This window comes from Brachypodium distachyon, chromosome 3 (genome assembly GCF_000005505.3).
Source record: "Brachypodium distachyon strain Bd21 chromosome 3, Brachypodium_distachyon_v3.0, whole genome shotgun sequence".
In the NCBI taxonomy this organism is placed as follows: Eukaryota; Viridiplantae; Streptophyta; class Magnoliopsida; order Poales; family Poaceae; genus Brachypodium; species Brachypodium distachyon.
This window is the reverse complement of record NC_016133.3, coordinates 14,233,139-14,256,170: the sequence shown is the minus strand read 5'-3', so window position 1 is coordinate 14,256,170 and position 23,032 is coordinate 14,233,139. Positions and strand designations below refer to the sequence as shown.

At 48.3% G+C, this 23,032-nt stretch overlaps 4 protein-coding genes across 4 annotated transcripts; 1 reads left to right on the top strand and 3 right to left on the bottom strand.

Moving 5' to 3' along the window:
• Positions 1–253: 253 nt before the first annotated feature.
• On the bottom strand, positions 254–4,422 carry LOC104584035 (zinc finger BED domain-containing protein RICESLEEPER 2). Its single transcript, XM_014901719.2, has 2 exons — positions 4,274–4,422; positions 254–2,752 (listed from the first exon to the last, which is right to left on the bottom strand). The coding sequence occupies exon 2, from the start codon at positions 2,718–2,720 to the stop codon at positions 576–578; it is 2,145 nt and encodes a 714-aa protein (XP_014757205.1). The 5' UTR covers positions 2,721–2,752; positions 4,274–4,422; the 3' UTR covers positions 254–575.
• A 3,177-nt stretch (positions 4,423–7,599) lies between these two features.
• Positions 7,600–11,126, bottom strand: LOC100827900 (RNA polymerase sigma factor sigA). Its single transcript, XM_003573387.4, has 9 exons — positions 10,018–11,126; positions 9,658–9,856; positions 9,443–9,535; positions 9,171–9,299; positions 9,017–9,070; positions 8,838–8,915; positions 8,682–8,744; positions 8,330–8,442; positions 7,600–8,011 (listed from the first exon to the last, which is right to left on the bottom strand). The coding sequence occupies exons 1-9, from the start codon at positions 10,773–10,775 to the stop codon at positions 7,903–7,905; spliced, it is 1,596 nt and encodes a 531-aa protein (XP_003573435.1). The 5' UTR covers positions 10,776–11,126; the 3' UTR covers positions 7,600–7,902.
• Positions 11,127–15,424: 4,298 nt separating this feature from the next.
• LOC100827592 (DNA polymerase delta subunit 4) lies at positions 15,425–16,413 on the top strand. Its single transcript, XM_003573386.4, has 2 exons — positions 15,425–15,721; positions 15,843–16,413. The coding sequence occupies exons 1-2, from the start codon at positions 15,565–15,567 to the stop codon at positions 16,052–16,054; spliced, it is 369 nt and encodes a 122-aa protein (XP_003573434.1). The 5' UTR covers positions 15,425–15,564; the 3' UTR covers positions 16,055–16,413.
• A 580-nt stretch (positions 16,414–16,993) lies between these two features.
• Positions 16,994–19,775, bottom strand: LOC100827288 (putative UPF0481 protein At3g02645). Its single transcript, XM_003573385.3, has 2 exons — positions 19,156–19,775; positions 16,994–18,489 (listed from the first exon to the last, which is right to left on the bottom strand). Exons 1-2 carry the CDS (start codon positions 19,539–19,541, stop codon positions 17,175–17,177), a joined length of 1,701 nt encoding a protein of 566 aa, XP_003573433.1. The 5' UTR covers positions 19,542–19,775; the 3' UTR covers positions 16,994–17,174.
• Positions 19,776–23,032: the final 3,257 nt, after the last annotated feature.

The following is a 23,032-nucleotide window of genomic DNA, read 5'->3' as shown; positions in this document are numbered from 1 at the left end:
TACAGTCTGTGCCTGCCTCACACTTCACGGTTCAGGTAATGGTAACCCTCTCCTTTTTTAACTTCCAATTTCTGGGGGCACAAAGGTAGAGTAGAGCCATGAATTGTTACAGTTGAAGTAGTTTTTTCTCTACGTACAGATAATGGCCACAAAAAAATAGGAACATGGACTAGAAAATTTCAAAACTTTGTTACTATGTATGCATCCTGGCCAAAATGCAAGAAACATGGACCAGTAAAAAGGAACTCTCTTCGAAATCAACTTGTGCACCTTGAGATACCACTCCTTGAACCCATGCCATGAATCATTTGCGACATTCAAAGCAGTGTCAGATAATCTCTGTGATCACAGATTACAGGCACGACACACGAAAGGGTGCATTACACCATGGAGGTAAACAGAGTTCAACACAGCAAATTATATGTTCTACGATGACATAATTGATGCAACGGATCACAGCCAGTTCACACAAACTGAAACACACCTACAGTTAAGAGACCACACATAGGTACCACAAAGAAATGCATGCTTCAACAAGGCCTAATCCTCTTGACCAGCGAAGTGCTCGGAGTCTCTTAGGTAGTTGGCGAAAAACGAAGCCAGTCTTTCGCGCAAACAAGCGCCTCAACGATTTCCGGGCGAAGCGAGCTCCTATAGTCATCAAGCATGCGGGTTCCTGTTCCTGCAGAAAATATAGAGGTGCCAATGGTCACTGTGGACATTGGAATGGCCAAGATATCCCGCGCCATCCTCGAGAGTGTTGGAAACTTGAGTGTGTTAAGTTTCCACCAGCCAAGAACGTCAAACTCTATGATACGCGGAGTGAGGGATTCATCCAGGTACTGCTCTAGTTCAGATTTTGAGGGTTGGCTTGTAGCAATCTCAGAAAGATACATATCGAAGTCTAGAAGACCATCACCAGTTGAAGGTGGAGTTGCTTCAGTGTTGTTCCCATTGGCAGGTGCATTACTAGTTTCCCCTTGTTCAACAAAGATCGGTGTTAATGGTAGCGGCTGTGCTACATACTCCTTATAAAGCTCATGTAGCGAATCATTTACCAGCTTAACATACTTCGCTGCCTCAAGACCATAAATTTTTGAGTAACTGAACTCAACAAGCTTCATCTTAAAACGTGGATCCATCACAACAGCAACAGCTAACACGAGGTTGCAATCTTTCCAGTACTTGTCAAACCTCTCATACATATCTTTTGCAATGCCACTGAAAGCTGGATCTTCATGTCTGGTGGCACCTGCCAGCTCTAGCTGGAGTTTCCAAGCTTCATGGAAAAAGATGTCTGAAGTTGGATTTGCTGTTGCCATGATACTATTAGCCGACTCATACAGAAGCCTCAAATAATTGCAAGCAGCCTCAACCTTTTTCCAGTCCTCAGCTGAAGGTGCTTCATTGTAGTTATCATCACATGTTTCTAGTGTAGTGAAAGCCTGCTTATAATCCAAGGCAGCCAAAAGCATGAGATAAGTAGTGTTCCACTCGGTGGTAACATCCAGACAAAGGGTCTTCGTACCGGGGATCTCCAGCTGCAGAGCAATCTCAGCAAACTTTTCCTCACGACTAAGAGAAGCTTTTATGAACTTTATGCTTTCCCGGATGTTGTAGATGACACCGTGGGCTGAAGCAATGACATCCTGTGCAACTCCATTCAGGATATGGGCATAGCACCTCACAACAAATAGCTGGCCCTTTAGCATGAGGTCATTCATATTGGAGAGATGATCTCTCAAGTTTGCACTGTAGATATCATGCGATGAGCAATCATTGTCCAATGTGATGGTGAATAGCTTCTGCTTCATACTCCACTCAGAAAGGCTTCTGCTAATAGCTCCACTAACACTAAGTGCATTCTCCGAGTGAGGAGAAGACACCATCGTGAAGTTAAGCATTCTTCGATGTAGTTTCCATTCAGAGTCAATAAACTGCGCAGCTAGTGAAACATACCCAAGAGTTTGACTAGTTGTCCATAATCCAATAGTGAGGCTAATCCTTCCAGGCATAGTGCTGAGTGCTTGCAGAAGGCTCTCCTTTTCTTTCTGATAAACAGCATACACCTCCCTCTCCATTGCATCAACATCTACGGCCCTGAAACGAGGCTGCAGACTATCAACGAAAGCAGTAAAGGCTGGCTGTTGAACAATGTGGAGTGGGTAATCATGCAAAATGACCATCTTTGCCAGGCATGAAGAACTGCCATCAGGATCAAAAGATGCATTTGCAAAACCAGTACGTCTGTAAGGCCTCTTAGACCGCCGCTTCACAGTAGCCTCATCTTCATCGTCAGTCCCAATTGCTGCACGCAGAGCCTGTAAGCACTCTTGGCTTTTTATCTTAGTACATGAACCCATGGTGAGGTGCCTCTTCAGATGACTAGTCCCTGCAATTTTTGAACCACAGCTGTAAGCAAAGGTTTTCTTGCACAGGTTGCAGCATGCCCGTGTGGCGGTCCCTCCATTAGCATCTTCAATGGTGAAGTGCTCCCACACCGGGGACTTCTTTCTCCGGTGCCTCGTGGTTCGAGGGGTGGTCAACTCAGTAATGGCCATCCCATGTTCTTGGAGCAACAAGTCACCCTGTGTGAAATCCTCACCTTGAGCTAAGTCATCACCTTGGACGAATTCATCACCATGGACTGCCTCATTCATGAGCTCAGCAACCTCATTACCTTGGACCACTTGATTCTCAATGCCAGTTTCATCAGCCATGCTGATAAACTAGTAGCCAGCAATCACAAAATCTGGTACATATAACATGGTAAAGTCAGATGTCAGAACCTGTTATTTGACCAAAAGAAAGCGAAATGGACTTTAACAATGGTTATTCACGTAAGGGATCAACATACTGACCACATTACAGATAGTAACTAGAAACATCACATAATAATTTCATTAAAACAACCTAGTAAGGTCAAATTGGAGTACTGGCGCACAGATCGATTAATAAATTTTGGGATTTGCATCTGCTTCAGTACTACTGCAAATCCTCCAAGATCATGTTCACTGGTGTCTAATTGATCAATCAAAAACTGGATAGAAGTGATAGGATTGCTTTATAAGTGTTTAGAATCAAAGTAAACAATATTATCTAGAATACTTTAGAAGTGTTTAGAATCAAAGTAAACAATGTTATCTAGAATACGCTTGCCCCCAATCGTTAAGAACTACATTTATTTTAGATTCATAAGCTTTTCTTGAGAAGGAGTACCAAAGCAAAACATACCAACATCTACTTTCTATTCGCATGTCATAAATAAGAAACAGCTTAGAAATATTAAACTAAGTGATTAATGATGTAAAGAACTAAAGATCAAACTTAAATAATTAGAAACTGCAGACTTTGACATCTCCTTCAAAAGGAGTTTGTGGCTTTGTGGGCAGGCCTGGCTCAGTCACAATGTTTAAAAGCACACATTTAAATTAAATTTATCTTGAGCGAGCAAATTAACAACTGACATTCAATCAAAAATTTCAGGAAAAGAATATTGCATGCCAAATAAGTTTCTACAGAATGGCCAGTGCAAAAATAATTGGCAGCTTTAGTCCAAGCCAAATTGGCATCATCTCCAAAGAAGTTTGTTCGTCCAACAACACGGTTAGTGATTATTAGCACAACTCAGTTCCTTGTGGATCAACTTAAGTTCACTGGCAAGAATGGCACCATCTAAACTTTTGTTTTAGGGTACCATCTAAACTCGAGTTGGTGAACCACACAAAAATAGTAATTCACCCGTAGCTACACATGGTTTGAATTAAGTTAAGAAGCTTTGAAACAATTGTCCAATCCAAACCTGGCTAGACTTACACGAGCGTGATTCATGATTGGCATCTGTGTTTAACTGCTTATACACTAGCTACACTTCTTCCGCATACTTACAAACAAAATTGTGCAGGAACAAACCATCACAGCGACTTCACCGCCAAAAACAACACCAAATCAAGCAGTTATATCCATGATTCCCCCGACAAGAACTGCTGAAACGGTAAAATCTACCCTATCTACATAATGCGCAATAGATAAATCGTTGCTCGCAAATATTCCACGGAAAGACACTCCCGAGTCCCAAAATAACACTCCCCAATCACGAGCTCGGGAGGCGGAACCGAGGCGCGGATCCTGAAATCCGCAACAAATCGGGCCAAGAACGCGAAACCCTAGACAAATCTGAACAGGAAAACAAACACGAGCCGAAGCGAGACGCGCCAAGAGCCCGCGGCAATGGCGGGCGGTAGAGGGAGGAGAGGGGGGATTTGGAACTTACGGGAGGAGGAGATGGAGGCGATCGGGGGCTAGGCTAGGGCTCGGCCCAAGAAGCAGCAGCAAGGCCGGCCGAGCGAGATCCAAGTTTTCTGGGGGAGGAAGAGAGAGGTCGGCGAAGATCTATCTGGGTATTGGTATTTCTGGGGGGCGTTTGCGGGGTGACGTTTTATTGGGCTCACGGGTGGCGGAGGCCCATCGCGTCTAGGGCTCCCGCGGGGTGCCGCTGCCGGCTGGGCCACGGGTGCTGGGTGGGGCCGTATGGGAGCATAGAAGCCTAGGAGGAAACCAACTCCCGTGGAATTCCATCAAAAAAATCTTTCCAGAAGAAAGGAAAACCAAACTTACCTTAGAGAGAGAGAGAGATCAAAGAATCATAATAAGTGGGTTTCAAATTTCAGAAAGCCACAATGTGTGAGGAGAAAAAAAGTTACTCCCTCCGATCCTAAATTGTTGTCAAAATATTACATTTATCTAAACACTTTTTAAAAATAGATATATTCATATTTGGACAAATTTGAGTGAAGAATATAGGATCAGAGAGATATCTTAGTCTTAACTAGTTTGGTAACTACTTAATTAGACACCAAAATCTCATAAAGGATTTCCTAACGAAGATAGCCTCTCCAAATTCCTCTCTTCTCGAAATATTTTCTAAGTCCTGTCTATGTATTTCACACACGTATATTTTATTCATGTCTTGCAACCCTTTTTCCTTCCTAAACAACTATATTTCACCTCATGTAGTGTTTTTGCATCAAGCATCGGCACCAGATGGCAACATAAAAGAATAGCAAGAGCAAGCATAAATAGAAATTTCCAGCGCAAACAACAATAACAAACACAAAAGAAAACAAAATCAAGAACATGGTCAATAACAACAAGAAATCGCACTCCACCCCGAGTCAATCCGCACTGCCTATTTCTCTTTTCGATTTATCTCTCCTATCAACTCCAATATCGATTCTCCCCTCTTGACGCCTACCCCTATTTCTTCCCGATCCATCTCTCTTCTCCATAATTTGCTCCTTTTCTACCACACTAGATCCACTGCACCAAGTTCCCCTGCCGCAAACCAAGCCCGCCCACCTCCTGTCTCGACACGGCACCCAACGGATCCTATTCCTCGTGTAGTTGCGGTAGATCTAGGGAGGGATCTGGATCATACCTTGCTTTGCAACGTCAGTTCCATTCCTTGTGTGGTGCACCGGTGGCACCAATTCTTCTCCCGTCGCAGACCTTGAACTCCGATGGAGACTCTATTGGAGATATGAGGACTCCTAGGATCGAGTTGGGGAGCGTCTAGGATTGGGGATGAGAGAGGAACTCTGTTGGCGATGGGGGTTTTTTGTTTACCGAAACCCCCAAATATAGCTACAGGTTGTCCGTTGCAGATGCTATAAGACAGTCGTCTGATTGGTCTAGCCCGGGCCCCCTGCCTCTGTGCGAACCGCATGGGCACACAAAATGTTAGTGTGGTCCATAGCGTGCCGTAGCAGACAAACAAGGTAATCATGATCCCGTCTGCAGCATATATGCACACGGACAGGAAAAGGAAGAGATAAGGAAAGGGCTTGGGGGGATCATGCACGTGGAAAGAAACACCTCCATATAAGGGCAAGTCATGCCGGCTACATGAGGATGTGAAACCTTTGACATTTTTACGCAAAAAATTTAAATGTTGCAACTTTAAAACTGAGTGTCAAAACTAGGACCGATTTCACCATTGGATTTCTTGCAATGATTCCTAAAGAACTATACCACATATGAGTGTGTTTCAATGATATTTTCTGAAAAGGAACTTCATGTTCAAAGAAAGTAAGTTTATGCTAATAATTGCTTGTTGTTGCCACTATGTTGTTTTCTGTTTATGTACCAACATTTCAACACATACAATTCTCCTGATACATATTGTTACTTGTCGAACAATGATGCAACTTTACTATGGACATGTCATGAATACTACCTACTACGTTGATGTTTCACAATAATGACATGCTCGGTGGGCAAGGGGAGGAGGGGTCATGGGGGAGGGGGGAGTTTTGGTTTCCCATCTGCGAAGAGCCAAAGTTGCACAAATTTTCAAAATTGCTAGCAGGTGTGCCAAAGTTGATAGCAAAAGACAAAGTTGTCAATATGTGAGCCAAAATTATCACTACAAACACCAACATTTTCAAAAGGGCCAAAAATATCACAACATCGAAGACGTTGCCAAAGCAAATGAGTCAATGTTGCCACCACAGAAACTTAATGTGGTTATATTTAAGCCAAAGTTGCTAACACGAGAGCAAAAATTGTCATCGTATGAGCATTGTTTTCCACCACCACGGGCGTGTCCCCCATGCCCCATGTATCTTAGCCGTCCACCTTCCATCGTATGGTCTCCTCTACATCTTACACCACACATGTTGCATTTACATCCTCCGGTACTATGATATTCCTCTCCACAACCCTCACACACTCCTCTATCTCTCCTTATCTTTCCCCCTCATCTCTCTAAACCCAGATCTCCGGTCGAAGCATCGCCAGCATCCGGTCGCAGCATCGCATGCCCCACAGCATTCCTCTTCCCCGGATCCAGCGAGATCTCACCGGCCGCGCCGCCTTCCGCCGCTCGCCGCATTCGTGGCAGCCAGTGTAGCATCGCTGGCCTCCAGTCGCAGCATCTGTGGCCGCTGGTTGCAGCATCGTCAGCCTGACCACCACGTTCCACTCCCCCGGATCCGGCGAGATCCGGCCAGCCATGCCTCCTCCCGCCGCTCGCGACATCTGTGGCAGCTAGTTGCAGCATTGTTGGCATTCGATGGTAGCATACGTGGCCGCCGCTCGAAGCATCACCAGCGAGATCCGGCTGGCCGCCGGTAGCAGCATCGGTGGCCACCTCTCGCAGCATCGGCAACCCAACCACGATGTTCCTCTTCTCTGGATCCCGGCGGCCGCCGGTCGCAGTATTCTTGTCCACTGGTCTCAGCCTCGCTGGCTGCCACTCGCAGCATCGCCAGCTCTCAATCGCGGCAGCATTAAGTGTTGAAAAAAAAGATAAAAGATGAGGGGTCTAAGCTGCAACATTGTATCACCAATCTTGATGCAATGAAAGGGTAGGGATACATGGGGAGACACGCCCATGGTGGTGGGAAGAGCTTTCCCCGCATAGAAGGCAACGTTACCTCAAACACCAAAGTTGCCTACTCTTAGAGTTACTGTCAGTATTGATAACAATTAACATCTTTCAGATGTCAAAAGGAAAAGAACAAGACTCCGTCTGCTCCCTTTTCGTCATTCAGACAGCATACTTCAACAGAAGGAAAAAAAGATTTAGCACACAGTACATGCCAACAAAAATGAGACTCAGGACATAGTTGTTGCTCTATTTGATCAAGCTAAATGACACATTACATGCCAATAAAGAATACCCGTACAGCTTCCAAGAAAAACACAGGCATAGATAGACACTTTGATTATCTGAGCATGCCTATTGTCACAGAATGTACAAGTATGATTATCTGCAGGTGAGTGGCAGTAAAATGCCTTTCCAATGTACCCTATGTAAACCCCACTCCCTTTCTTTCCGAGTATATACAACCACTGAGTGTGTGGATTTGATCCATCTCAACGAAAAACAAACACCTCGGATCAGTAGTCCTCGAGCAACGCGTCCAGTTTTTTCCTCCTCGCGGCGTGCTTCAGCTTCTGCATCGCGATGAGCCCTACTTGCCGCACCCTCTCCCTAGACAACCCAAACCTGGTGGATGTTTCAAATGCCAGGGTTAGAATTTTGAACGTCGTGTGACAGGAATTTTTCCCAGAAAGAAATGGCTTGCCCTCAGTAATGGACATGTCAATGAACAGACTGAATATAGCAAATTGCAGAACAGTTTCAGGTGAGCAAATAGACTTGATTGTGAAACAGAAAATTCAATAGGAATAGCCTTGGCAAAGAAAAAAGAATTAGCAAATTTTCATGCCGTGTTGATGATCTGCTTTGCTTGTTGAGTAAGTTTGACAACTACAAGACATAGCTTCAGAAAATATCTTATTTGGTCCAAGAAGAAGTACTTACTGTCTGCTAATATCCTCCCATGTATGGCACTGTTTTCCTATGCCGTGGTACAGCCGAATAATGTCCCTTTCGCGCTCGGTGAGAGTTGAGTTTAGAAGCTTGTTGACTTCCTCCTGGTATCAGCAGAAAGTTTAAGCTTAAAACACATTTGACAAATTTTGTAAGGGCATGAGGCAGAGCTGTAAAGCATGACTGATAATGGTGGGAAGTTTGTTTCCTACAACCATGAATTAAAAGTATAATCATCGTTTCCAAAAAAAAAAAGAACTAAAAAACAATACAGCGTGCAGCCAGAAGAAGGAACATAGGCTAGTAAGTCAATTCTGTTCCAAATGAACAAGATTATGTGTACCTTAAGATACCACTGCTCGAATCCATGCCATGGATCGTTGGCAACATTTTGATCCTCTATATACTGATAAAATGGGAAACCAAAGTTAATTTCAAGGAATATTTCATAAATTTAAAAAGTGAGTACTATTAATTGTGCGGCCAAATGACAGCTTACGCTATGGAGTGTATCTCCAGGTAGGCCATTTAAGGAGGGGAATGCCTGTCGATCCAATGAAAGAACTTTGTTGACAGCCTGCATTTTTGCAGACAGAAAAAAATTTGCTTCTGAGAATTGCAGAAACTATCAAAATTTAAAACAAAGAAATTTGACCAGATAAATAATGATGTAATTACATCTGTGGCATTGTGTACTTTCTTTTCCGATATATTGAGCGACTCTGCGATGTTCTGAGGGCCATCACAAAAGGTTACATCAAACCATCAGAGAATGTTATCCAAATATCAACTGATAACCAGCAAAAAAAAACATGAGCCCAGTCCGCCTTACTTCTGTTGTTGGAGAAATTCCTTGATCCTCTAACGCGTATTTTGCACCCCGAATCGCAATCAGCCTCTCATGCAGATAAGTAGGGAGCCTGAATGTTTTTGAGTTGTCAGCCAATGCTCTTGAAACACCCTGTTAACAAGAGAATTAAATTAGTGACTGAACAAAGAATTTATCAAGTTTCAGACTTTCATTTGATCTATTCCATCATTAGTACTAATGGTCCTCTATTTAAAAAATGGTTAGTACCGATGAGATCACCAAAGAACTCTCACCTGTCGAATCCACCAGTACACATAAGTGGAAATTCTAAATCCCCTCGACGCATCGAACTTTTCGATCCCACGAAGCAGCCCTATCAGTCCACCCTACACCATCCATCAAATTGCAGAACATATTAGCACGCTATAAAGTTTTTCAAGCACACTACTTGTCCTACTGAAAAAACAAACAGATAATGCGAATGAGCAGGATGGATGCCATTATATACCTGAATCAGGTCGGGCAGCTCGACCCCCAGCTTATCATACTTCTGGGCGATGGATATGACCAGACGGAGGTTGCTCATGGTCAGCACCTCCCTGGCGAGGAACGAGTCCCGCATCCTCGACCGCAGCTCCGGCGTCGATATCCGCAGCGACTGCGCCATCTGCTTGTACGACGGCTCGTTCCCCAGTTTCTCCTTCAGCCTGAACCAATTCACCAACGTTTCAGAGGTCAGCACAAAATGCAGAGCAGCAATGCACGTAGCAGGTTGTTTGAGTTCACTTCAGAAGTTCAGAGAAGTGTGCTGCTGAATTTGAATTTGATCACTGAATTTTGGGACAGAGGCAGCTGGATTTGCTGTTACTTTGATCGTTGCTGTTGGAGCCAGATGCCGTCCTTGATCTTCTTGGAGAGTTGGACGACCTGCTTGTGCGTGAGCAGCTCCTTGCTGACGGAGCCCCGGAGGTAGATCCTGTTCCTGCTCTGCATCAGCAAGGAGGGGCTGACGCCGCCCAGCTGCGCGCCGCCGCCGCCGCCGCTCTTGGCCTTGGAGGAGCTCGACCGCCCGCGCCTCCGGCCGCTCATCCGCCTCTCCCGCGCCGACACCCCGGAGCGCGCCACGACGACAGCCGCCGAACCGATGGCGTCAGCGCCGCTGCCGATGGCGTCATCGTCTTCTTCGTCTTCGTCTTCGTCCTCGAAGGGGAGGTGCCACTGCTTCTCGAGCATGGAGCGCTGCAGCAGCACGATGGCCGTGGCCTCGAGCGAGAGCTCGCCCTCGGCGGCGGCGGGCGCCGGCGGCGGGGGAGAGGGATGCGGGGGCGGGGCGAGCGCGAGGACGGCGGCGGGCGCGCTCTGGCGGAGCGCGCGCATGACCTGGGCGCGGCCGTGCGGGGAGAGCTTGAGCCTGTGCGCGGCCACGGTGAGCTTGGACGCGGCCGGGGCCCCGAACTGCAGCGACGAGGAAGACGCAGAGGAGGAGGAAGAAGAGGAGCCGTCCCCTCCCGCCAGGTAGTGGCTGCTCACCTTGTCGCAGAGCAGGTCGCCTGAGGGCGGCCCGAAGGACGTGCCCAGCAGGCGGTTGCCGGCGCTCAGCCCGATCACCGCCGGCGTCGCCGTCATGCTCGGCGCCGCTGAAGAAGAAGCGGGACGCGGCGGGGTCGAAGAGGAGGAAGAAGACGACGGCCTAGCCCAAGTACCAGTAGTCCAGTAGTACGAACTAACTAGAAGCTCTACGGTCTATGGACACCACACGCCGAGCCGAGAGAGAAGAGAGAAAGACAGAGGCCGGCCGGAGCGCGGTTAGTTACTGGCATTAGACTAGCTGGGCGTGCTGCGAGCTGCCGGTGGAGCCGGCAGACGGCGCGCTGGATTCACCGTGTTACCGCGCGCAGTGGAGACTGGAGAGAAGCTGCTGGGCCGGAGGGGGAAGGGGGGGAGAGGATAGGGTGAGTGAGGGCGGGAGGCCATTGGCGGGGGGAGATATTCTCGGCTGCTTGCCTCGGCCAAGCGCGCGCCACGACCACCAGATCCTACGCCCTTGCTTGGCCACCTGGCAACAAAAAGAAAAGATCGTTGCCTCCACACGTCGCGGTCCCACCTTTTATGGTTTTTTTTCATAGTTTTCCCACGGTCCCACCCAGCAGGCGCAGAGTTCTCCGGGCCATTCGATGCTGCAGAACAAAAGCCCACGCACGGCTCTCCGCAGCAAGCCCGGTTTCGTCCCTTTCTCCTATCCCCTCCTCCTACGTGGGACCTACTTGTCAGGCTTCCTCTGCTTCCATCGTGGGCAGACATGGACCGGTCACGGGCGTGTGGGCCTCACGTGTCAGTAACCGCAAACGTCACCGTCGTTACGTCGGAGGATTCGCCGTGGGCATGGCAAAGACAGGTGTGGCATGTAAGCATAGGAGCGAGAGAAAGAGGAGGTTACAGTAAGAGTAAGTCGTCAGAGCAACTCTATCGGTTACCGAAAAATCTGACTCGAAAAAACACGTATTCGGTCTACCGAACCAGTGTTTTTCGGTTTCAATTCGACACACGTGGACCAGATCCCGAATACATCTCAAATACGTAATCGTAAAACCGAATCTCTACACCGGGCCCATTTAGCCCAGCCCAACTCAGCTCTCGTTCATCTTCTTCCTCCGGCACGACAAGAACACACAAGAACACTACGCTCGCACTTACCAAATTAGCAACTCTCGATCCCGACGAAATTGGCAAGTGAGAGATAGTAAAGTGGAGCTACGTTTGAGTCACCACATCGATTTGAAGCTATCGATATTGCATTTAAGTCGTACGGATCTTGCGAATAGGCGTTTCTCAACACCTTCTCGTTGTGTCCCAAGTAGCATGGGCGGACCCAGAAAAACAATTGAGAGGGGGCAAAAATTGGATAAGTGGGTTGAGTAGGGGCATTTCACTTGTAACATGGGCCAATGATGACGATCATGTTTATAGCATTTGAGAGCATACTTTGGAGTTTATTTGGCATAAAAATCAAGCTTTATTGATTAGATTTCTCAATTAGAGAGTACAAGTACTTGCAAATACATTGTATGAGCTACTTTACAGCCCGGGGCTCACATTTGCAGGATGGGTGCGATAAGGCACCATATTTCTTCTCCAAGGCTTACGTGTGCTTCATCGCCAAGTTTTATAGCTGCTCTTGGTCCTGCTGGTGACAATTACAGAGAAGAGAGGGAGCAAAACAAAAGAAAGTCATATCAGCCAGGGATCGACTTGAGAAGAAAATACAGAAGTTTGAGGACGGAGGTGCAGAAATCTCACCTGCTCCCTAAACACACACGGGTGTGACACCGAAGGCCATCACGGGGGGAGAGAGGGCCGGAGACCGAAGAATACGTCGAGGCGAGAGGAGAAGGGAGGATGAAGAGGCAGCACCGCTGATCTGCAACCTCGCCCCCGATCTTTGCTGAAGCTCTACGGCGCGACAACAACTCTGCCCCATTCTTCAACCTCTGCTTCCACTACAACAAGCTTATTCTGTCGATTAGCTGCAATAATCTGTCCCTTCCTTTGTTCATGTGCTTGGTGATGAAGTCTACATCTCTACCCAATTCTTGCTTGTTGCTGTAATCTCACTCTATTAACGGTTCAAAGTAGTAGAACTAATTAGTCTATCTACTGTTAGTGTTTTTATTTGCAAAAATCTGAGATCCACCCAATCTTTTGTAGTTAGTTAATCTTGTTGTCGAGTATTCAGTTTGTTTTGCATTAGAAATCAGTGGATCCTTTGCTTTGTGCTGTGATCTTTTTGCCTGAGAAAAAAACAAAAAAAATTCAGTTACTGTTCACTAGATTTCAGAGTTTAACTAGTGCTTATAATCTGTCCCATTCTAGTTACTTTTCTCCTATCCAATACTTAGATGTTTGCTTGGGATCTGTGTTAAATCTTGCTTTTAGTTTTGCTGTTCTCGTAAACAAAATCACCCAAAAAAATATTTTCTCTTTCTCATCTTAAGTTTCAGAAACTCTGACCCATTGCCAAACTTGCTTGTGTGAATCGGTGCTCTGTTTCGGTTTAGAGGCATTTGAATTTGTGCACCAAAAATCATTCTCTTTTGATCTAGCTGTAAGAAACTGGTAAGAACTTGTAATTTGGTCCCAGTGAAAGAACGACAACACTATACTTTCAATGGATCAGCCAAAATAATTAAGTGGGGACAGATGTCCCCATGGGCCATAACGTGGGTTCGTCCCCGCCAAATAGTCCAACTTAGATGGGTCGTGGCTCCGAAAACCGTCCTTAAAGCCTTCACGTGAACTCTTTTTTAGCATGTCCAGCATGATCCTCTTTCTCCTACGCGTGGCAGTGGCGGAGGTGAGACCAAGAAGCTCGTGGTTCTGTGGAGGTGCAATACACCAACCACTCGACCAATTCTTCTAACCTCAAGAGGTTAGCAACAAAGCTCCCACCCTCTTAATCATTGGCGGAGCTGCAGTGTTAGCATTGGGTTCAAAATGAACCCAATAAACAATGGAAAATTCAATAGAATTAAGAGCCAATACTACACCTGAACCCCATGACTATAAGAACCCCATCTTGGTTTCTCCAGCTCCGCCCCTGCTCTTAATGGTAGTAACAAAGGTGTGTACTGCATAGAGATTTATGGCTCTAATTTCATAAAATCATAAAAAATGTCAAAACAAATAATTTCATAAATAAAATACGGACTAGTAGTGAACTCCATTTTCCATCCCCTATCTTAGCGAGCCATGCCACCAATTACTCCATTTAGGCTATGTTTGGATATTTTGTTGTTCTCGACAACAATTAGAGTAGGAGGTGTCAATGGACGATGGCACGAGTGCGAGTATAAAAGCAGAGTGTGTACGCCGGTCTTATAGCGAAGGTCGCCGCACACTTGTACAAGTTGACACATCGATATTTTTTGAATAGGTTCGGTCGACTCTGCTGGTGTGACCTAGTCCTATGTTAAGAGAGGCTTCGAGGAAATCGTTAGCCAAAGTGTTTCGGGTCGATCAAGGCTCTCCGGATCACTTAGGGAGAGGTTGAAAGGGGCCGCCTCGTATTTGGGCCGAGCGAGGCTTTCCAAGTAGCGAGGTCGAGATACCCTTAGGACTCTAACCTGATTCCCTCTCCTTCGGGCTCGGGCCGAACGAGCCTTCCCGAAATCCCGAAACTAGAGCTCCTCTCAAATAGGCTCTCTAGCCCTCCCCTGAGTTTATTTAAGTGAGAGTGAATGGTACATGCCTCCATGAGGGGTATTTATAGGCTAGGGATCCATGACAAAAGACCATAGCTACCCTTGAGGGAAAGAGAATAGTGAAGGCAAAATGATAAAAGTAGCTTCTTGGTCCATAACTTTTGTGTGCACCAAGTGGAAAAAGTGGGGGTTGGTTCATGGTCCATCATGAACTAAAGCCCCATCCCAACACTTTTGTTGCCTCTTACTCAAGCTCTTTTCTCCCTTTGACCAAGGCATGAGAGGTTTGATTTGTTAACTAGTCTTATTTGTTGCCACGTAGGCATCTTGACCCTTATAGGGAAATGTTAACTTGGCCGTTGCCACGTATGATTCACGGCCGGATCCATATAAAGGTTTTATTTTACTACAACATGATACAAACTGTTTTTTAAACCGTGGTATTAGGATAAATAATATTGTTGTTTCTAAAGATCACAGTTTTTCTCAGTTTTGGCAAAAGTAGCAGGGCGTGCTGTATTTACGATAGTTTAAGTTCAAATTTTGACCTAACGCTGCATGCAGTGCCGAGGTTGGCTGCGACTACCGAGCTAGCTTCAAGCTGATCTTTAGCTCTAAAACAGTCATAGAAAGCCAAAGAAAGCCATTCTTGTTGTTGTCTTCGCACAGCATCAGGAGGAGGAGGCGGCAACATGTATGTGCGATCAGATCCAGAAACAGATCAAGACACGATCATCAAAGCGACCTGTAGACCGTCTCCAGCCCAGACACGATCAAGGCGCGGCTCCGCGTCCGACAGTCCCCGTGCGGCGACGTCGCGCTTGCCCTGTTCCCCGACCCGTCTCGCCCTCTCACCCGCCCGGTGAAATCCCCCACGCGTGCGCCCGGTCCTGGCTCCCTTTCAGACGTCCATCACGCGTTTCCATTCAGACGACCACGTGACGTGCGGACGGTCGGATGGGCCTTCCCCCCAACACATCCCGTCCGTCCGTTCAACCACCAGCAAGCCCAGTCCAGAGGCGGCCCCATTTCAAAATTCAAAAATTCGAATCGCCGCCACCACAACGGCCGCCGCCGCCGCAGCAGCAGCAGCAGCACCACCACCATATAAACCCCAACCCCCCCAACCCATTCCTCTCCTCCCCCAATCCTCCACCGCAGCCCATCTCCGCCTCCCCAGTGTCAGAGAGATCATCAAAGCCACCGGTGAGAGCGCCATGAGGAGCAGCGACGGCGACGTCAAGTCCTTCTTCCGGCAGCAGAAGGCCCACTCCGGCGCGGCGGCGGCCATCAAGCCCACCGGCGGCGTCTCCAAGAAGGCGGCGGGCAACCACCAGAAGACACCGGCTGCGGCTCTTCTCCATCTGACCCCAGGTAACTAGGCGCCTCCCGTCCCAATCCCCACCCAATCTTAAACAGATCGACTCACACGCCATCGCCGGACTGAATCTGATCCATAGACCGATCTGTTTTTTCTTCTCTTTTGTTGGGGCAGATCACTGCGACGTCGCTGACGCGAGGAAGGAGGCGGAGGAGGAGCGCCGGGAGAGGGCGGCCTGCGAGTTCGACATGGACATGCGCTACGGGCCCTGCCTCGGCCTCACCCGCGCCCAGCGCTGGCGCCGCGCCGCAGCGCTCGGCCTCGCCCCGCCGCCGGCCGCGCTCTGCCCCGACGACCAGCCCTGCCTCTGGGAGGGCCGCGTCTAGACTCCAGAGGGCGTCCGTCGCCGGTCATCCCGTCTGCTGCTTCCTCTTCCCCACCTGCCTACCACTCCTCGTGGTACCACTACTACTGTTTGCTGCTCGTACCAGTCCGGCACCACATCTGTAGTTTCCTGATTTCTTCGGTCCTCTGTTCGTTTGGATCGATGCTTCTGCGTGTGTGCGTGAGACGGTGTCGTGTGATCCGATCGGATGCTATATTAATCTCAGTTTAGTCTTATGACTTGCCCTTGGCTGCGTGTGTTTGCCATCAGAATCTTCAGCTATGTTTATCTGCTGCAGAGAAAAACTGCATTACAGTGTCTGTCCAATCTTTACAGTTGAGACACCATCTCAATCTGAAACCAGTGTCTGCAATTTTGCTATGTATCTGCTCATGTTCCTGTCGAATTGTTGTTTCTGCAAACAGGAAGCGATCACTGCATACAAATGAATTGCAATCATCGTTAACCTGTTCTTGGCATACACTGTCAGTTTACATTTTGGAACAGCAAGTACAGGTAGGTACACATAACTGCATGAGTGGAGCCATTTCCTTCTCTTGGAAATCACAACCGGCCAAATTTTGTTCGCTCTTGCTTACTGACACAAGCGTGCAACGGCTGTACTGCATATCTTGAAACTGAAAAAAAACACACTTGGTTTACTATTTTCAATCAAATGATCTCTGAATGGTGTACTCTTAAGATGCTCTGCTGTCAGTAAGTGGATGAGGGTGACAGTTATTGGGTCTCTGCATTTCCAGTTGATAGGTTGCAAGATGTCCGTCGTGACTTCATCATCGATCTTGTTGTTGTGCGGCTCCACTTTTTGTCATCATGATGAGACAATTAGACTATTGATTGATGCGATAAGTACTGGTACATAGCAAAGTACAGTGCAGAATTAGTAGTAAGTGTTACCGCAAAAAAAAAGAATTAGTAGTAAGTGAAAACGCAACTCCATCACACAACACCACATGACTATGATAAGTACAGATATCGACATGCGCAGTCTCAATGCAAGAAAGCACAGATATGGACTACTGGCTCTACACCAAAGCGATTTAGCCGTATGAATTTAACCAATTAACCATGCAACAGAAACAGATCGATCCATGGAGCTACTACCGTCCTCCTCCGGGTCCGGTAGTGAGCTCCGGCAACCCGAGCACGCCACCGAACAATCGCTTGCAGTCATACACAGTACAGAACGTCTGCATCGCCGTCATGAGCAGCAGCACGACGGCGGCCAGAAGCGTGAGGATCCTCCACGACCTAAAGACATACTTCTTCAGCAACTTCCTCGCCCTCACCGCAGCCTTGGCGTTCCGGTGCGCGTTCACCCCTCGGATCACGCCGTCCAGCATCGGCACCTTGCTCGGCCTTATCGCCCTGCACATCCCGTTCCACATGTCCGCGGCCTCCTTGTCGCTCTTCATCCCGTTCACGATGATCTCGGCCTCCCTCAGGATCTTCACGTCCTTGGCCGTGTCGATGATGCCGTTCATCAGCTCCGTGTACCGCGCCATCACCAACGGGCCACGCACAGCGGCGGTCTCGTAGGCCACAAGGTTCCGGAGGATCACCTCTGTGTTGCCGTCGAGATGCAGGATGGGGAGTGTCAGTGTTGCCGTGACCGCGTCGAAGGAGATCCCAGCCATCCCTTCCAGCGCCGGCGCGAACCGCACTCCGCAGGCGGCGAGTTGAGTGACCGATGGTATCATGATCTCATGCATTAGCGGCGAGTTGATGATGCTGTTGAGGTTCACGCCCTTGAGCCGCGATTCCACGTCCGTGGAGGACATGAGTTTCCCGACGAGCGGCGCCATTGCCGAGAGGAGCGGCACCTTGCGCATGATCTTGCCCGGCAGGCTAGACGCCACTGACATGGGCTTGGAGACGAGGTTCTTCTTGATGAACCGTATGGGCGCCACGTCGAGGCTGGACACCTGGAAGCACGCCTGCTTCACCTTGTCGTAGTCCGGGACCTGCTGCTCCAGCATGTCGATGCAGATCTCCTCGGGCACCAATGGCGGGAGTTCCCGGTCCTCGGCGGTGAAGACGTCCGACTCGGGGACCAGGAAGTGGTAGAGGAGCTCGAGCAGGTGAGCGTGTTTCGAGATGTCGCCGGCGATGGCGAGCGCGGCGGTCTTGATGGGGCAGACCTCCTTGATGAAGCGGTCGAAGACGCCGCGCATGGCATCGGCGGCGGCCTGTTCGGAGGCATAGTGACGGAGCTGGAGCGCGCCGGCGAAGAGGAAGAGCGGGATCTGATTCTCCAGCATCATGGCGTCGCGGACGACGGCGTTGATCCAGCTTGTCGCCGAGGAGACCATGTCGGTGGCGGAGTCGACGTGGTAGCTCTCGAGGAAGTCGAGGAGGAAGCACGTGTCGATGGCCATCATCCATGCCAGCATCTGCTCGTTCAGCTCAAGGAACCTGCATAGCAAACACCATCGCGGAGGAGAATTAACGCATAACGGTTATTGCAACAAATTTGAAATTTGCATGGAGGATATATATATTTGGCACGAGAGAGGAAGCATTAATTAATTAGTAGGTTCATTCGTTGTTGAAATGCTTTTGTTGTTTGATTCTTGAGGTTTCATATATGTTGATGATCCTACTTGTAAAGTTGTAAATTCTGAAGTCATGATAGCAACACGACGTGCGCGCACCTTTTGGCCTTTCTCCGAAATACTTTATATATATATCTACGGTCCGTTTCACGTGGTAAATTTCATTGATTTTTGTTTAAGGGGGCCTGTGCATGTAACATAATTAGTTCTCTGTTATAATATGTGCTTATCATTGCTGGATAGCGTTGTATTACGGAATCTAATGTTAAGATAACTATTGCGTGAAAGCTACAGAACACCAGCTAGCTGCCTGTGAGTTGTGAGACGGCCAGCTAACAATGTCAAATTGCTGGCCTCATGTCTCTGCAGCCTTCTCTCAACTACCATCAGGATATAACTCTCAATAGAGGCAAAAATTAAAGACCTTCACTTGAGTTACTAATTCCAATAATCTCTCTTTTTATAACAGAGAGTGCTGCAGGAATTATTGGACGGTCGGATCATCGATCGATCATGTCGTTCGTACCTGTGGTATGGAGCCCGGATCATGTCTTGCATGCCGACGAACTTATGAACAAGGTCATCGAACTTGTTGTCCCCGGCGAAGAGCTTCTCGGCCCGCTTGGCGGCGGCGAGCTTGTACCTTTCCATATCCCTGAGCTCGGGCCGCTGGTAGTGGTACGGCCCGACGGCGAAGTGCTGCGGCGCGTAGGCCTCGGGCCGCGTCGCCCGGAGCACCCGGGGCACGTCGAAGACCTTGGCCACGGCGCCCAGCTCCTCGGCGCCGGCCTCCATCCGCTGCCGCACCCGGCTCACCCACCGCGACTGCTCCGTGACGTCGAGCTCCACGCCGGCGTTCGTCGCCGCTACGCCGACGAACCGCGCCTGCGCCTGCAGCTGCGCCAACGCCATGGAGATGGAGATAATTGGAGAGTGATCTCTAGCTCCCTGTAGGATGATTTAATGGATGGAGTGTGTATAGCTGTGTTGTGTGATTTTTTTGTTTGGTTGTTTGTGTTTAGTGTGGATGTGGGCGATAGCTATTGTATTGATCGAGCTCTTGAAGTGCAACTGGGTTAATAAGTTAGGTCAAGGGCGCATGGGCTATGGGTATATATGCTCCGTGCTATGCTGTTCCATGAATTATATGTATATATATGCAATGCAAGTGGGTGGGTGGTTAAGCGCGGGTTAGTAGTTAAAACGAATAGGTTAAACTAACCAGAGTTAATCAAGTGAGAAACATGCATGTTACGGGCGCGTGTAGAGTAGAGAGGTCATGATCGTCGTCGCCGAGTAAAGAAGAAAACGCGCAAGACTTAATTGGGAAAATTGATCGATGTTTCTTTTGTTGCCTAATGCGACGATGAATGACGACTTTGTTATAATTTGTTGGTGTCTGCGTGAGCGTAACGGGAGAATTAATCCGGAAGGGTCGGAGCAGCGGCACGTTGATTAAAGAAAACGTTGCGAACGTGGAGGGTGTCGGGGATGAGGGGTCCATTGGATATGGATGGATGGATCGGGCTGGTCCAAGTTGGCGTGTTTCCAGCAGTTTGGGGGTCCAATACGGATCGTGGTGGGTATCAGGAATCATTCATGTGTGGATACGCTGCAGCATCTCTGTGTTTTTAGGCCGGGGATCTCTAAAAAAAAAAAAAGTTTGGCCGGGTCATCTTCCTTTTTTGAAAAAAAAAAACATTCAAAGTTCATTTTACAGTGCTATAGCTCGAATGAATTCCGCATATTCAACATACCAAACACCTTTGAATATAGCATGCTCTGCGGACCGTGTCATAGCACGACGTTTAATTTCCTTATCTGTATGTTTATAATGGCAATTGTAATACTATCTAAATTGCCTGATTTTTAAATAAAATGCTTGAATCTAAGTTGACATATCGTCAGAACCGTTGGATTAGTGCCTATATCTTATTTTACCCTTCATTTGTCATCATCCGTTTTGGATCTTGAAAAGCACAAATCATATCCAACACCTGAGAAATCAACCTATCTCTGACTAAATATCAGACTATTTAGATATAACAAAACCGCTATAATATAATCAAAAGCATGAATTGTGGCGCATCCGAACGATCCCGGCCATCCACAATTGGTTATACCCAACATGTCACGCCTTTTCCAATGTTGTATTGTCATACAACATGTGTTTAACCTACCCAAATGTGATTATCTCTGCATCCACCGAACCGCGGATTATCCTGCTTTTCTGAAGAAAAAGAACGCGCGGTACAAAAGTCAGCCTCATCGCGAGAATCATGTTCCCGTTGATCCGATAAACCACGGCAACAGAGAGAGTTTAGTTAGAAAACGGTCGAGCGTGAAACATGCACAAGGATGGAAAAGGCAAAGGATGGAATTGTCATTCATAAACATAGTATGGGTACATATAGATGTAGTATTTGTACGTGTTGTATTTGTACCCCTTAACCAACTCTTGTACCAACTCTTGATATATAATGAAACCTGGCCGGCCCTAGATGGTACGAGCCTTACCCTACCACATTACGTTTCCTATCATGGTATCAGAGCCTCGATAGAGTCCGCCGCCGCCGCCAGCTCTCGATCACGACCCCTACTCTGATCGATCTGACCGCCGCCGCCTCTCTTGATCTCGCTCCCGCCTACCCCATGACTACCTCCAGCAGCCTTTCGTCTGCTTCCTCCAGTTCGGTGACTGCCGGCAGCGCCGGTCTTGTCTCCGCTCGGCGGGCTACCATGGCCTCGAGAATTCCCTCGATGCCGATCGTGATCCACAGCCAGATTACCATCCAACTTACCAGCGACAATTACCTCTACTGGCGCACCCAGGTGGTTCCGATTCTGCGGAGCAACCTTCTGTACAGGTTCGTCGACGGCTCTCTTCCCTGTCCGGCGGAGGAACTTCCAAACCCGGCGGCTACTGCTACTGGAGATGAGCCCAAGACCATTGCCAATCCGCTGTATGCGGCATGGCACCAGTAGGACCAGTCGATCCTCTTGGCCATCGTGTCCTCCCTCAGCGAGGGCGTCATCGGCATGGTCATGATGATTCAGATGTCGCAGGAGGCGTGGGAGGCCCTGGAGGCCAGCTTCGCGTCGCAGTCGACGGCGCGGGTCATGCAGATCCGTACCCAGCTGTCCAAGGTCAAGAAGCACGACTACCCCAACGCCACCGCCTTCTTCAACAAGGTCAAGTCCCTGGCGGATGTGCTCTCGTCGATTGGGCAGCCGCTCCGTCCAGAAGAGTTCAACGCCTTCCTACTCACTGGCCTCGACAGTGACTATGATCCCCTTGCTGATCATGTCTCTGCTCGGTCGGTGTTCGACCCTATGCCCATACGGGATGTCTACGCGCAGCTCCTCAACACCGAGCAGCGTGTCGAGGCACGTCGCGTCGAGCTCGGCGCTGATATTGACTCCGCCAACTACACTTCGCGCCACGGCAGTGGACGTGCACCTACGTACCAACAGGGCACTTCTGCTCCTGGCGCACGCCCAAAGGGACCTGCCGCGCCGCCTCCTCCCGCGCGTCAGCAGGGTCAGGGAGGCGGTGGAGCTCGTCCGGTGTGCCAAATCTGCTCCAAGATTGGCCACGTCACATCCTGCTACTTCAAGAGGTTCCAGAAAAAAATTCTGGGGACCGGGAACGACGGTAGTAATATGGACCGCCAGCTCGCTGCTCTCAATGATGGTGCTGCTGCTGCCTACCACGTTGGCACCTCTACTCCCTCATATCCAGTTGATCCATACTGGTATGCGGACACTGCAGCGACGGACCACTTCTCCAACAACCTCAACAAGCTGAACATCAAGGAGCAATACCATGGAAAGGACACTGTCCAAACTGCAAATGGTACGTGTATGCGCATTACACATATTGGTCAATCCATAATTCCTACACCTACACAACCCCTACATCTTAAAAACATTCATCACGTGCCATCCATTACTCGCAATCTTCTTTCTGTTAAGAGATTCACACATGATAATAATGTTTTCTTTGAATTTCACCCATGGTATTTCCTTGTTAAGGACCGGGACACCAGGGTGGTTCTGCTTAGAGGGGGATGTCGACGTGGTCTCTATAATCTTGATGTGTCTTCTGTTAAGCAAGCCTTCAGCAGCGTTAAGGTGTCGCGTGATCAGTGGCACTCGCGTCTAGGACATCCAGCCTCTCCAATTGTCCAGCATATTTTACATCATCATGAGCTTCCCTCTGTGTCAGTTAATAAAGCTGTAACTTTAGTGTGTGATGCTTGTCAACAAGGCAAGAGTCATCAGTTGCGTTTTTCATTATCTACTCGTGTTACTACTGCACCCCTTGAGATTATTTATTCAAATGTTTGGGGCCCTGCCCAGACTTCAGTCAGTGGTCATCAGTTTTATGTGAGCTTTGTTGA